Source organism: Limulus polyphemus, unplaced genomic scaffold, assembly GCF_000517525.1.
Source record: "Limulus polyphemus unplaced genomic scaffold, Limulus_polyphemus-2.1.2 Scaffold8370, whole genome shotgun sequence".
In the NCBI taxonomy this organism is placed as follows: Eukaryota; Metazoa; Arthropoda; class Merostomata; order Xiphosura; family Limulidae; genus Limulus; species Limulus polyphemus.
The window spans coordinates 6,713-22,726 of NW_013673980.1; the positions used below are offsets into that span (position 1 = coordinate 6,713).

Sequence of the window (16,014 nt, forward strand, 5' to 3'; positions counted from 1 at the left end):
AGATGACCCGATCTGTTTAACATCCAGACCAGGGGTCATCTATAAGGGACTCACGTTCATGCTTGAATTTAGAATACAATGGAGCACCACATTACTAGATCTCTCTTGCTTTTGTACCTTCCATATACAAAAATTTGATGACTGCTCAATCTTAATCAAAACCCATAGCTTCAGTTAGTAGTTCACTTTAAATTTTTACTCTGAAACAGAGAACATTAGTCAAAAGATACTGTTACACTACCTTTCTATGAATTTACTGACTGACCCTCATAACTAAGTAATTATATTAGGTAGATAAGCATAATATATAACATTTTACTAACTATATTATTTGCCTATACCAGTTGTTACTTTCTTTACATACAGTAGTCTCATAAAATAAAAATCATTCTACACTTACTTCTTCCCTTATTTTTTGCTGTAATCACATACACATTAGAATGACTCATTCCAAAGATATAATAATTAATATGTATTTGACATATAACAGTCATTAAAGAATTATTAATAGTTTAATACATATATTGGCAAGAAAGTATTCATTTGTTTGATTTGAAATTCCAGACTGAAGATTCCCTTTTTTCATATGACATTTAAACTTTTACAACACTAATATTATAACTTTTGAGACATTGTCTTTCTTTCATCATATAGTTAATACTTTGACCATTTTGAATGCCTGCCGCTATGTTTCTATTTCAAATTTATGTTACAACTTAAAAAGAAGAAGAAACCACAGTGCTTGCATGTGTAAACTTAGTCACCGTAAATATCGTCGTCATGCATGCTCACACATCACCTGGGCCATAGAATTTGCTCTTACTCTTACCTGAATAAATTATGCCTGTTATCCAAAGTAATATTAGTAGTACCGATTTAAATTTATGTCGTACTAAAACATTTTTTATGGTACACATCTTAAATAATAAAAATTAGTTTCATATCATCTCTAAAGCAGTGGTAAAGTGTTAATTTATCAAGATAACTATTACGTATAACGAAACTTATAACTTCAAAAGTCACCCTCCTATTCTATTCGATATCTCCTATACTTTTTTTCCTATGTTTAAGATTGAACATTACTTACCGGCAGCGCCCTCTATGATGCTTACAGATGTGTTTGGTCACCTATGTCCGTTTAGGGCACAAATATATATAAAATATTTCTGTCAGAAGTTAAGAAAATTTAGTAATCATCAATACAATGGCAGAGAATGAGAAGGAAAAACAAATACCTTTCTGTAAAGTATTAAAATGTACGTAAGAGGGATTAATGAAATCCACTTGTTAATTTCTTTTATTCACCAAAATGTGAATTTTAGTAAAGTAAAGATAATGTAAAAGCTTAATTTATTCTTTGATTTCTACTTCCGCTGTAACAGACTAGTTTCGCCGGATTCTTCGCTCATCATTGCTGCTTGGAAAAGTGAAGCAAATAAACAAAGTAGGCCTCATATAGTAATGGAATGTAAGCAGTTTGTTTGATTTAGATGTCTAGTCCTCTAATCACCACTAATAATCTAAAATATTTTAAGTGATTAGATGACTGGTTGGTTCAGAGCAAACCCACATTGGGGATATCTGCTGTGTCCACCGTGGGGAAACTAACCCCAGATTTTAGTGTTGTAAGTTCATAAAATTACCGCTGACCAACCGGGGTAGTGATTAGATGAAATATGATTGTGTCCATCGTTAATTTCAAAGGGGGAGGCGAAGTTAACAATTTACTAACATATATAAGTATAGCTTTTTGTTATTCTTCACAAATTGCATTATGTGGCGTGAAGGGACATATTTCATCGTTTACTTTATACTTTCGTTTATTATTATGAGGATAAAAATTTCATTATTTTCAAGAACTTAGTACCCTCAAAACAATCACACATGCGCGCGCACACACATATATATGTTTACTTATATGTAGATACATCAAATCCACGCAATCTTTTTGCTTTTAAGGCTATGAATATACAGGTAGTAGAACTTGAAATGTTGTAGTGCTTAGAGAATAATAATCACTAAACTCACAAGATATAACAAGTAATTTGTATGGTACTTAATATATATATATATATATATTTGGATGTAAAAATAATAAACCCTTAAGTACAGTAAAAGTTGTAATATCAATATAATTGCGTCCCAAAATAACTATCATATGAGAAGTAATCCTCACGTTCTTTATTTTTCTAAATCATGGGAAGATTTTGACTGTTATTATTGTCATTCTGATGTGTAATGAACTTAATAATAATTGAAAAAATGACAGTTCCCAAATCAATCTAGGTCTCACTAAAAAAAACTGTTTTCGATTAACTGGTCATATTTAATTAGAGTGACTCATGAGATTATATTTGTCACAAATAACATATGAAATATTTAAAACAATGAAGAGAAGCATACATAAAACATGTTGGCCATATAGCTTCACAGCTTGGTAACAGATGAGTCAAAGATAGTTTCACTAGACAATAAAAAATAAAAAACAAGACGAGTGCTTAGTTGTTATCAGAAAATTGTTTCGGTTCGCCATTTCTTTAAATCATAAATCTATGTCAGCAAGTAAAATATGTTATATTTATATCTATACAGCCTTTTTTATATCTATTTAAACAACTTAAAAAACATATAAAATATCAGTAACTGAATGAGATATATACTTTATGAACTCAGATATGACTGAAATAACACATACTTTATGGGCTGAAAAATAAGCACTGCTTTTATAACGAAATAACCTATAAAATTGAAGAGGATTTTAATGTTTGAAAAAACAAAAGATATGTATATCACCTTTTGTGTTTTTTTTTACCCACAGCAAAACGTGAAATGAACATTGAAACGAGAGCTATTAAGCCTAATAGGAAATGTTTAACACTGTTTCGTAAGCTGTCTCGTAGTTGATTTTGAAGATTAGTATTATAGTATAAGTGTTATTTATATTTAAAAGCTGTTGTTAGCGGGAAAGCTTAAATCCCTTAGCGCTGGTAAGTACTAACTATTCATTATTAAACTAAATCGATTGATTTAAAAATTGGTTAAGAAGACATATGAGTTATGTGACAAAATAACCTATCACTATTCGATGACGAGGAACATACTTCAGGTACCAGTGATGACAAAACCTTGTCGAAACGTTGTACATTTGCTGTTATGTTAAACTTATATTAAAGTTTTTCTTCATTAACCATTCAAGCCGTCTCCAGCCATTATTAACCTATCACTATCACTTACTCAGATTGATTCATTGTAGTACTACTACTACTAGTAGTGATAGTATGAGGAACAACATTTGAACAAGAGGCTTTTTGACCCATTGTGACTGTCCCATTTAATTTATTTCAACACCTGTCTGTGTATAGCCAGCCCTGACTTCCCAAATATTTATCAAGGCCTCTCTGGAACTCTCCCAATCCTGTTGCGTTTATCGCATGTGAATATTTTGGGAAGGCAAGTTATTCCAAAATCTGACCACTCTATTCGAAAAATATAATTGCCTAATTTGCAGATGACTTCTAAGTTCTGCCTTGCTATATCTTAAATAATAAATAGTCAGTTTATATCCCCTAGTTCTACCACTGTCCACTCTTACTATTAGTATTACCATTAATACCACTAAAAACGAAAAACATTTTAGCATCAATCCTATAATTTTGAATACTTAATTCAGATTCCATCTGACTAGCAATAAAATTTAAAAGAAGATAGCTACCTGATGTTTAATATAATCATCAAATTGTATTATGACTATGAGTATTACCATTACTATAAAGTTTCAACCTGTTAGTGTGACAGCAGTAGGTCTGTAGACTTACATTCTGACTCTAGCAATAAAATTTAAAAGAATATAGCTACCTTATGTTTAATGAAATCATCGAATTGTATTATGACTACGACTATTACCATTACTATAAAGTTTCAACCTGTACCACTGCTGAAGACAAGTCTGTTTGTGGGACAGCAGTAGGTCTGTGGACTTACAGTGCTACTAACTGGGGTTTGATTCCCCATGGTGGACCCAGCAGATAGCCTAATGTGGCTTTACTCTAAAAACAAACAAACAGAAAAAAGAAAACATATGAATACAACATTCCTTTCATTCTGTCTTGTTTTTAGAATGTAGAACAAAAATGTTGGAGGTCTTTATTTTTTCAATCCCCAGGATAATCTTGTAATAAGATCAGTTTGACCCCCTTTTTCAGAAACATTGGAAATCACCTGAATCATGTAAATATTAATCTCTTGATGGTAAGTAGAAAAACAGAAAGATTAGAATCAGATAAACAGAACCAGATATGGTTTTCTTTAGAGTTATAAAGGAAGTTTAAGTAATTTTTGTTCAGTCAATAAAAAGTGAGCAGGTGCCTGAGAACTGTAGAATTGCTTGAATTACTCCTGTTTTTAAAAGGAGTTTTAGGAGTTACCCTGGAGATTATAGACCAGTTAATCATACTTCTTCAGTGGGCTAAATTCAAAAGAGTGAGACAAAAGAAGCTTTAAAAAAATCACTTAAATTATAACCTTTGGACATCAAAGGACCATTTGTTCTTTCAAGGCTGTCCTTGTACACCCATCTTTGGGAAAAATCAAAAACTTAAACCCACTCTTTACTTATCAGGAAATCATCTTTATAAACAATGTAAAGTGCTGGCCTCCATTACTGCTGATGGCATTTACTAACTTGTAACTTAGTAGTAGGCCTACGTCCTGATAACAACAGTAATTTAAGCTTACCGTCTAGTATTAAATATAATGACTTTAAGCTTAGCTTTACCTGCAATTATGAAACCTAAAACTATCCTGTCATAACTAACCTAATTCAAATGCACTTAGATAACTGCTGAAAAATTTAATGATGTCAAAGTAAAAACTTTAAAATGTATAACTACAAGTATTTCAATTCCTTTATTTTATGACTCGTAAATATACATCATTTTACTCCCACAGCTCCATCTTTCTCTAAATCAGTGAACTATAAAATAAAGCCATCATGGATTCCCCAAAAGGAAATCTTGACTTACTAATCTGTCACCTTTTTTCAAAGATGATACTTTTTTTTGGTTGAAGGAAGAGTGTGGATTTGGTGTATTTAGGTTTACCAAGTTTTAACTAGTCTTAAGAAAGACAAGTTAATTGAATTGTGGGGTGGTTGAATGGTTACAAGTAAAAAGAAAATAATTATCTATCTATCTACAAATCATTGGATGAAACTCACTTGGAATACTGTGTACAAGTTTGGCCTTCTTATCTACGAAAAGATATTTACTTATTAGGGTTCAGAGAAGTTCTACTAGGATGATTCTAAGGATGGAGGGGTTACCTCAAAGGATACGTTAAGATCTGTTGCTTTGTTATGAGAAAGTAAGGGTAAGAGATGACATTATTGAAGTTTATAAGATTATGTGAAGGGATTGATAGGATAAAAATAACCGAGTTCATGTGTTGTATTCCATAGATAAGCGGATTAAAAGAGATTTAGAAAGACAGGCTAGATTCCTCTTAAGAACAGTTTTGTAGTAAGATAATTTGCTTCTGGAGTAAGTTACCAACACTTTACAGGAATTTAAGAGGGTAATTAATGAATCCCTGACACAATAAGGGTGGGTTGGAATGTTTTATGTTTAGTAGGGTTGAGTGAGTAAGGTCAACCTTGAAAAACCAAATGGACCCTTGTCGGCTGTAGATTGTTAACTTGTCCATAAATGGTAACTATTCCATCTCCAGGATCATCCTAATAGCCCTCCGAAAAGTCAATATTGTTTCTTAGACCATAAGTTTACAGTATTCCAAGTGAGGCCTAATTATTGACTTGTGTGTGTGTGTGTACACTTCTTTTGATTTGTGATCACTATGTCTATAAATACACACTAAAAGTTCAATAACTATTAACAAAGCACTGTCTCAAAGGTTTGAGTGAGTTATTCATTACTCTGTCAAGACTATTACATTAAAAATGCATTATATTTCACTTATTATAATGACATTGGTCAAATATTTGTCCAACTTATCTGTTGAACCAAGTCGTTCTGTAGTACCTCAACATTTTCAATACAGCTAGGAATACCCAAGAGTTTACTTTCATCTGCAGACTTTAATAATTTACTAATTATGCCCTATCAATCTCATTTTTATTATTTTAATAATGTGATTCACTTGTGGAGTGAATTCTCATCGACGAAAGTGAAGATTAACACTTTAGATATATTGTTACGTCTCCGTTTGTTAATTGATTTTTCCGTAACTTTGTTCCGACGAAACTTTAACGACACAAGTCTTTACTTAATAAAACTGGTTTATTCTTTCCGAATATAACTTTACGATACACTTAATTTCAATATTCGCGCTAAAACAAACACTATAACGAACGAACGTTAACTTCAACAATACGTCTCTCTCTGACCGCAGTTCAATTACTCATTACCTACACACACATTACATTATTCTCCCGTCACGTTGTCACCCTCTTTTATATACCAGACTACCCTATATCTAGTAAATACTAGAGCATTCGCCAAGGTACGGGATAGTTCTAGAAACGTGGCGTCACACTAGTCGTGTGACTCGCTGACGCAACAATATATATGTATATATTTATCTATACAAGTAATTTAATGACATCAAGAAACATTTTGGTCCACCTAGATCATCCCATTCACTAAACTAAACTTTAAAATGAAAATAAAACAAAGCCAGCCCTCATCATCCAAAATATTTATCAAGTCTTCCCTCAAATTCTCCTAAATTAACTTCATCCCCCACAATTGAAGATATCTTCCAAAAGCTAACCAACCTGTTAGAAAAATAAAGCTTTCTTAGCCGAAGATGACTCCTACTCTGTACCCTGCCAAAATTTGTGTCCCCTAGTTCTACTATTCTCACCATTAAGTGTGAAAAAAGATGATTCATCAATACTAACAGTTCCCTTAATGATCTTGAACAATCCAATCAGATCCTCTCTAACTCTTCTTTTTTCAAGAGAACATTTCAGGGATCTTAAGCTGTCCTCGTGTGACAACCATTCTATCCTAGGTATTATCCCTGAACCCTTTCCAACAGTTGAATGTCCTTCCAGATGTAATGGGCCCAAGACTGAAAACAGTACTCCAAATGTGTCATAACCTGTGTAAGCTTGTATTTACAACGTCTGTAGGTACAACCTAAAATCCTATTTACAGGAGTTTAAGTGAGGAATTAATGATTTATTTAAAAGAAAAGGATGGATTTATATTTTTACTTATTTTAAGGACAGTCTTGAAGGACCAAATGGTCCCTTGTTGTCCGTATTTTATGTTCAATGTGAATAAAAAAAAAACAAAGGCCCTAGCAGACCATTGAGCCACTCCACTAGTAAACAAGAGTCCAATTTGATTGGACTCCTTGAATAACAGTTTTATTTCTGTCATTCACCCACTTATAGTCTTTCCCCAACCTCCACCAATGTGATTTTGAAAATCTAAGTATACTCTATTTCCTTTGGCCGTTTAACATGTAATATCCTCAAAAAAAGTTAACTGGAAAATTTCTTAGTGATTTTCTTCTATGAATTTGTAAAGTTTATTTGATCAGACTCTCGAGTGTGTTTCTCATTACAGATTAACCGCTTATAATTCCCAGATTAATTGTAAAAACCATATTTAAAAAAAAGTAGCAGCATTAGCAACTCTCCAGTGCTCAGGCGCTTGCTGATTTATCTGTGTGTTTAATATTATTAGGCCTAACATAATGTCTTCATAATAATGATAATACTGTAGGATTTATCTTTTGCAGCAGAAATAACTGAACCAAAAGCAGATTTATCTTAATGTTAAATATTCCTTCAAAATACAAGTAAATTTTTATTTTACTCATTTTTGTGATTCCAGACCATAAATGGGAAAGAAAAAGGAGAACCTTGGAAGAAGTTTAATTAGAAGCCATGGAGAAAAAGGAAAGAATAATGAAAGAAGACAAAGTTTGGTATGAGGATCTTCTGAAAGCATTTAAAACATCTTTCAGTTACATTGAACTAGGACACAGCTGACATAGACTGAATGTTTTTGTCTAATCTTACTTGTCAGACTATATAGTCACCATGTTTAAAAATGAATGATAACATAGTATACAGACAACTAATGACCATTGGGCCCACCCTTGAAAAAAAGAAAATTTTAAACCCACCATTTATTTTTGAGAAAATCAGATACCTCTTTTAAGACTTACCAACACGGGGTCAGTCCATTGGGTTGACCCCTTCTAATTTCAGAAAACTATCAGTGTTGTATATCTCCCAGCATTAGAATGAACTATGTAACCTCTATTGTTAGAATTCTTGAAAACTGTATGTCTTTCTTTTCAGTATTGGTACCTTTATGTATTTTTATTGAACTTTTAATCTTTATTATCTTAATAAGAAAAAAATAGAAGCACAATTTCCTATCCTTTGTTACAAACAAGTTTTTATTTCACCCGTTCACTGGAGGGTACTCCAGCTAGTATTTAATAATTCTCACTATAACTCTGAATATATTAAGTTTATCTTCACAAAATTTGGCAAATTTTTAGTAAACATGGTAAGTGTTGTACATAAAAGATCCGATGTTTTAATCAGTTATTTCAACTAAAGATATACTTCTGAATTTACAAAGCCTTTACTGAGTTAGTCTAAGTGAGAGGTTGTTTTATGGTAAGAATAACAAGGCTTTTTTATCTTACATTTATAATATTTCATTTGCATAACCTTTAGAATCTCCTAAATGAATATCAGAAGTTTTTTTTTGTCAGTGAAATTTATCTTTTATTTTCTTTACCCTAACTAACATCAGTGAAAACATCGGTAAAATAATTGCACCTTTTTGTTTTCTCTAGAGTGACTGTAGATTGTAACAGATGATTAAAATTATTTATTTTAACCTTTACACATCATTCATTTAATTTTATGGTTTTATTATTGTACCTTTAAACCCTCTCTTTTCTATGAAAAGCAATAAATCACAGCCGGTACAGCTCTGGGTAAACAAATGATCAGGTTACAACCTCACACATACTGCGAGAATTCTCTAGTTTCCACATCGACTTAAATGTTATTTAAGTTTTGTTACCGAACCTAAGAAGTTTATAATTTTTATTAAAACGTATATGACAATAAATAAAAAATGTTCTTCCTATTTGCACTCGGATGATGTGCTTCAATAACTACTTTCTCACTATGTTGGTCGTCCAAAAGATAGATATGTATTTTAGAATAAAATAAAACTGTCTTGGACAATAGAATAGAATGTCCCAAAACTACTGTACTTTATCTGGCTTTCTAATTAAGCTATAAATAGACTAAACAATTCTAGTGTTTTTACTCAACACATCTCACATTTTTCTTGTGAACTACTGTCTTTAATTTCCAAATCTAAACAAACAGTCTTAATATTCTTGTACATTACAGTATGTTTTTTCCATTGTTATAAACATGCCGTACACAAGGTATATAACTGGCTTGAAATGCATGAACGAACGGGAGGGACTTCTCTAGTGTGTTTGACAAGAAATAATGAATAAACTGGAATGGACTGGCAACTGCCTGTTGTAAAAAAACACAAGTGTAGAGGACGACATTTCAAAAGACTTGTGTCTCCAGGTACAGAAAACTTTTGAAACGTCGTCCACTACACTTGTGTTTTTTACAACAGGCAGTTGCCAGTCCATTCCAGTTTACTCATCATGAATACTCTGACTAAACAATCTGTCAAAGAAAGCAAGAAATAAGTAAGTTTATGTGTTACTTATATTTTAAGACCTAAACCTAGCACTAAGAGAGCTCTTTATTTATAAACATGGCAACTCTTTATATAATCGGTAACATATTTTATAAAAAAACTCTTTTCTCACAGAAACATACAACTGACCTTCCTGATGGCTACGACTGGGCTCGTCTTAACTTGCGTAGCGTTACCGAACAGAATGACTTGGATGAATTTCTAGCAACTGCTGAACTTGCCGGCACAGAATTCATTGCGGGTAAAGCAGTACAAAATATTCACTAATAGAGATCATTGTATAATTAGATTTATTGATACATATTGAGATGAAATTGTAGCTTCCAGAAAGCCTACTTCAAGGCCAGGAGACAAGATTTACCTTTAGTGAATTGGTGGTGAATAGTGGTGGAGAGTATAATGAAAGGCTTAACCTAACTGTCTATAAATGTAACATTGTACGTAATGGTTTAATACAGGGTTTAACCTACTTATCTAGAAATGTCATGTAGTATTTAGTAGTAGAAACCACAGTACAAGATTTAACAATTTATTATTAAGTAAGAGTTAGAAATAGAATTTCAGAGTCATGGTGTTATTTAAATATAGCTTGTTACAAAAACAAATTGCTTGTTTAAGTTATCGGGTTCTCAAACACAGTTTCTTTAACAGGTAAATGTGTAGTTGAAAATGAAATTAGAGCTTTTAATATTTTTAGGGCATGCTAAGTAAAAACTAGTAGTTTGTAAACATTTTTATTTATTTGTTTTTTTACAGAGAAACTGAACATTCAGTTTGTGAATCCTAAAACTAGAATTGGTCTATTGTCAGAAGAGGAAAAAAAAGCAATTAAAGAAGCTCAAGAAAACAATAAAAAGCTCTTATCAATTCCAAGAAGGTCTGTTTGTGTTCTAGTTGTATTACAGATGGAAGACCCTACCTTATTAACTGATTAAAAGATGTTACTTGTTATCTGGATGAATTTGGTTTACTGGATTTTCTAATAGCTTGTGATTATGTGCCACATAAATTTGTGATACAATTTAAGTTAGTTGAATGAATGAGGAAGTAGAGGAAGCTGGGAGGAAGTAGAAAATTATTATTAACAGAGCTCATTCTCACTAGATGACTGTTACAGGTGGTGTGCCTCAGGGATCTGTTGTTTGATCATTGTAGTTCATTATTGTCTTGATTCTGAATGTAGTAGGACAAGAGGTCATACATTTAGAACTTGGAAAGGTCAAACATCTCCAGTTAAAGAAGTTTATTTCACTGATAGGGTGGTAAATCTCTTGAATATATTTCGATGTAGAATGGTGAAGGCTTCAACTTTACAGGAATTTAAGAAAAAGGTTGAGAGAAATACATGGTCGATCCAGGTTGGGTTTACCATTTTGTTGACGAAGGTTAGGAGTCACAACATTCTTGATAGGCCAATAGGTCCCGATGTTTGCATAATTTATAATAAAAGTACAGTTTTTAAGCTCTTTCTTGCATTTAGTTTAAAGTTCAAAATTTGGTCATTATCATTTCAGGATGGATATTAAGTAAAGAAAACTTTGTGATTAAATTTAATTGTAGTTTCACAAAAGAATTATGAAAATTGTCATTATTATTATTTTCTGTTTTATGATGTAGTGTTTATTTACCATTTGAAGGAGTGGTACATTGAGTGTTGAAGTATGTGTTCCTATAACAAGGTTTGTTAAGCTTGATTTTCTTGTTTTCTGCCATGGTTTAGGTTTTGGTTTTGTTTCATGTGTGAATTTGTTGTTTTATGGAAATTTTATGCATAATGGTATCAGTTGATAAAATACAAACGTTGAATGTTTATTACATATTTTTATGATCTATGTTTTCACGTATAAGAGGGGAGGTTTTGATATACAGTCTTACACCTTCTTAAAGTGTTCTGAAAGTGTACATAAAGATGCTTCATGTCAGTCTTACGCCATCTTAACTCAGTTTGGAAGTGTACATACAGACATTTCAGGTCAGTCTTATGCCATCTTAACTCAGTTTGAAGTGTACATAAAGACATTTCAGGTCAGTTTTATGCCATCTTAACTCAGTTTGGAAGTGTACATAAAGACATTTCAGGTCAGTTTTACACCATCTTAACTCAGTTTGGAAGTGTACATAAAGACATTTCAGGTCAGTCGTACACCATCTTAACTCAGTTTGGAAGTGTACGTAAAGACACTTCAGGTCAGTCTTACACCATCTTAACTCAGTTTGGAAGTGTACATAAAGACACTTCAGGTCAGTCTTACACCATCTTAACTCAATTTGGAAGTGTACATAAAGACACTTCAGGTCAGATGAAACTCAGTTATTTTACAATACCCTGAAATTTGTTTTATAAGTGCTTACCATACTTGTTACCGAATAATTGCACCAATCCAAAAACAACTAAAAAGATCATATGAATTACTGATCCACAGTGCTATCATATTGAAATGAATGTAGCTAATCTTATATCTGAAAATTATCAGACCACAGTGGGACTATAACACCACACCTGAACAACTGGACCAGAATGAAAAAGACAGATTTCTTGAGTGGCGTCGACAACTCTCTCAGTAAGTATTGCCTTTGTTTCTGTGTACGTGTGTCTGCTCATTATAATTTCCAAAACTTACCATGAGGAAACAATTAACTCATCTGTAATCCAGAAACTAATTACTACTGTAGTGAAAATTAGTTTTTGTTCATGTGTATTTTGAACAAAAAACTTGGCACTAAATGTCATTATAACTAGGCAAGATTGTGCTTTGTATATCTGTGTATTTTGAACATAAAACTTAGCAGTTACATGCCATCATTAATTGCTAAGGTTTTACTATAAACCAATGTATGTTCGTGTATTTTTTAACATAAAACTTAGCACTTACATGTCATCATCAATTGTTAAGGTTTTACTATAAACCAATGTATGTTTGTGTATTTTTTAACGTAAAACTTGGCAGTTACATATCATCATTAATTGTTTAGGTTTTACTATACACCAATGTATATCTGTGTATTTTTTAACACAAAACTTGGCAGTTACATGTCATCATTAATTGTTAAGGTTTTACTATAAATCAATGTATGTTTGTGTATTTTTTAACATAAAACTTAGCACTTACATGTCATCATTAATTGTTAAGGTTTTACTATAAACTAATGTATGTTTGTGTATTTTTTAACATAAAACTTGGCAGTTACATGTCATCATTAATTGTTAAGGTTTTACTATAAATCAATGTATGTTTGGCCAAGTTTTATGTTAAAAAATACAAGTTACATGTCATCATTAATTGTTAAGGTTTTACTATAAACCAATGTATGTTTGTGTATTTTTTAATGTAAAACTTGGAAGTTACATATCATCATTAATTGTTAAGGTTTTACTATAAACCAATGTATGTTTGTGTATTTTTTAACATAAAACTTGGCAGTTACATGTTATCATTACTTGCTAAGGTTTTATTATAAACCAGGGTTTGAAGTATATCATTTTTAAACCTTAAATTCTCAATAAATAAAAGAGGTATTTTTCTCCCAACTTTCTTTTGTAAAACACGTCACATTTTGAAACAAAAATCTAGTTGTGATTGAAGTGCTTATATATGTTTAGTGTGGTATGCTTATGAATTTACCACAAAATTCAATTCTAAAGAAGATATTTTTATATAAACTTGTCATGAAGACTGGAAGAGACGGAACACCTGATTTTAACACCTTATGAGAAAAACTTGCAATTTTGGAGACAGTTATGGAGAGTTGTGGAGAAAAGGTAGTAAATCTTGTGTGTTCACACTCTTTGGTTAAGTCCCACATCACTTTTAAGTTTCTGTTATTGTTTAAAAGAATTCTGTAAAACATTAATTGCTGTTTACTTCAAAACACTGGTATTAACTGTTGTTTTGCTAAACAGGGGTCATGTTTTTCTAACTGTTGGGACTGTTTTGTACGGAAGTTTTAAAGTACATTTGCTTTGAGCTTTTTTTTTTAATGTTGGTGTGTTACAGTTTGTTCTTGCTTTATGTTTAGAACATACAGAGGTTACACAAAATATCGGTAATCAATATATATTAGTGGTAACTTAGATACTCAAAGTTTCAGTGATAAGAGATTGTAGTACTAGAATGTTTTCATTTAGTGTGACGTAAAAATCATAAAGCCATATAAACTAGGTTTGTAGTACAAGGATAAGGTCTTCCCACCAAATAGTATTATCCAAATTCATTGACAGCTTTGAGTAGAAATTTCTTTTATTATAGAATAAATACAACATTTCAACAACTACTATTGTCATTTTTGGTGTGAGAATACTTTTATACTGGCTCTTCAATGAAATCAGGGGGGGGGGGGTCTTGAAATAAGTGAACTAAGTGCTGTGCTTAATGCTGCATAACCTATAATATGTACTAGTACTATTTATAAAGTTTACAAATTAAACCAAGATACTTACAATAGTACTATTTGTAAAGTTTACAAATTAAACCAAGATACTTACAATAGTATTATTTGTAAAGTTTACAAATTAAACCAAGATACTTACAATAGTACTATTTGTAAAGTTTACAGATTAAACCAAGATACTTACAATCCAACATTTATTGCTAGTTTTAGCAAACTATAGACCTATATGACCATAATGTCGCATCAACTGAAACTAATTCACCCAGAAGTAATTTGATAAGCATAATTATGTGTGTATCACTGAACCACGCTACATTAATTACCCATTTATCATTCAACCACGCTACATTAATTACCCATTTATCGTTCAACCACGATACATTAATTACACGTTTATTGTTCAACCACGCTACATTAATTACATGTTTATCGTTCAACCACGCTACATTAATTACCCATTTATCATTCAACCACGATACATTAATTACACGTTTATCGTTCAAAAACGCTACATTAATTGCCCATTTATCGTTAAACCATGATACATTAATTACCCATTTATTGTTAAACCATAATACATTAATTACCCATTTATCGTTAAACCACGATACATTAATTACCATTTATTGTTAAACCATGATACATTAATTACCCATTTATCGTTAAACCACAATACATTAATTACCATTTATTGTTAAACCATGATACATTAATTACCCATTTATCGTTAAACCATGATCCATTAATTACCCATTTATCATTAAACCACGATACATTAATTACCCATTTATCGTTAAACCACGATACATTAATTACCATTTATTGTTAAACCATGATACATTAATTACCCATTTATCGTTAAACCACGATATATTAATTACCCATTTATCGTTAAAACACGATACATTAATTACCCATTTATCGTTAAACCACGATACATTAATTACCCATTTATCGTTAAACCACGATACATTAATTACCCATTTATCGTTAAACCACGATACATTAATTACCCATTTATCGTTAAACCATGATACATTAAGCTGTTAACAGAAAATTTGGCACCAAATTTAAAAAGTATTTTCAAAGAACGAAGATCACAGTTTTTTTGATGAACCACTGGCCCATTGGGAGTTTTCTCGATGTCCTGATGGATTGGTTTATTTCATCATTCAAATTTAATTTTTGTGTTTGTACTTCAAAATGACCACAGTAGTGGTCAAATGTTGTACTTATTATAATCTAGAAACATCTTCCATAAAAAGCTGTCAATGAATTTGAGTTTGTACTAATTGCTTGACTCAATTTTGCATTTTGTGGAGAATTTCTAGATAAAGTTCAGACTCAAGAGTTTTAGGGACATTCCATATGCAGTTTTGAATGGATTAATATTTTAGAATGTAATATTTGAACAATGTTTAACAATTGGTTACTTTAATTATTTTAATATTTCGTACAGGTTTCAGTATAGTTTTGTATAAAGAAATATGCATAAAAAAATAGTGACTGTGTGAATATCTTTCAGTGATATACTTGATTCATACATTTTATGAATATATTTCAATGATATAGTTAACTGATATATTTTATGAATATATTTCAATGATATAGTTAACTGATATATTTTATGAATATATTTCAATGATATAGTTAACTGATATATTTTATGAATATCTTTGAATGATATAGTTAACTGATATATTTCGTGAATATGTTCCAATGATATAGTTAACTGATATATTTTATGAATATATTTCAATGATATAGTTAACTGATATATTTTATGAATATCTTTGAATGATATAGTTAACTGATATATTTTATGAATATCTTTGAATGATATAGTTAACTGATATATTTCATGAGTATGTTCCAGTGA

General features: G+C 31.2%; 2 protein-coding genes across 2 annotated transcripts in view; one reads left to right on the top strand and one right to left on the bottom strand.

The window, feature by feature from the left end:
- The window catches only part of LOC106475297 (2-phosphoxylose phosphatase 1-like), a 5,519-nt gene extending 4,489 nt beyond the window's left edge, over positions 1–1,030 (bottom strand). The window contains exon 1 of the mRNA XM_013935989.2: positions 830–1,030. Within this exon, the coding sequence (XP_013791443.1) occupies positions 830–917 (88 nt within the window). The 5' untranslated portion in view covers positions 918–1,030. The remainder of the gene's footprint in view (positions 1–829) is intronic.
- Positions 1,031–1,955: 925 nt separating this feature from the next.
- The window catches only part of LOC106475298 (large subunit GTPase 1 homolog), a 19,944-nt gene continuing 5,885 nt past the window's right edge, over positions 1,956–16,014 (top strand). The window contains exons 1-6 of the mRNA XM_022379447.1: positions 1,956–1,974; positions 7,863–7,956; positions 9,861–9,987; positions 10,503–10,623; positions 12,221–12,307; positions 13,420–13,506. Coding sequence (XP_022235155.1) covers positions 7,870–7,956; positions 9,861–9,987; positions 10,503–10,623; positions 12,221–12,307; positions 13,420–13,506 — 509 coding nt within the window. The 5' untranslated portion in view covers positions 1,956–1,974; positions 7,863–7,869. The remainder of the gene's footprint in view (positions 1,975–7,862; positions 7,957–9,860; positions 9,988–10,502; positions 10,624–12,220; positions 12,308–13,419; positions 13,507–16,014) is intronic.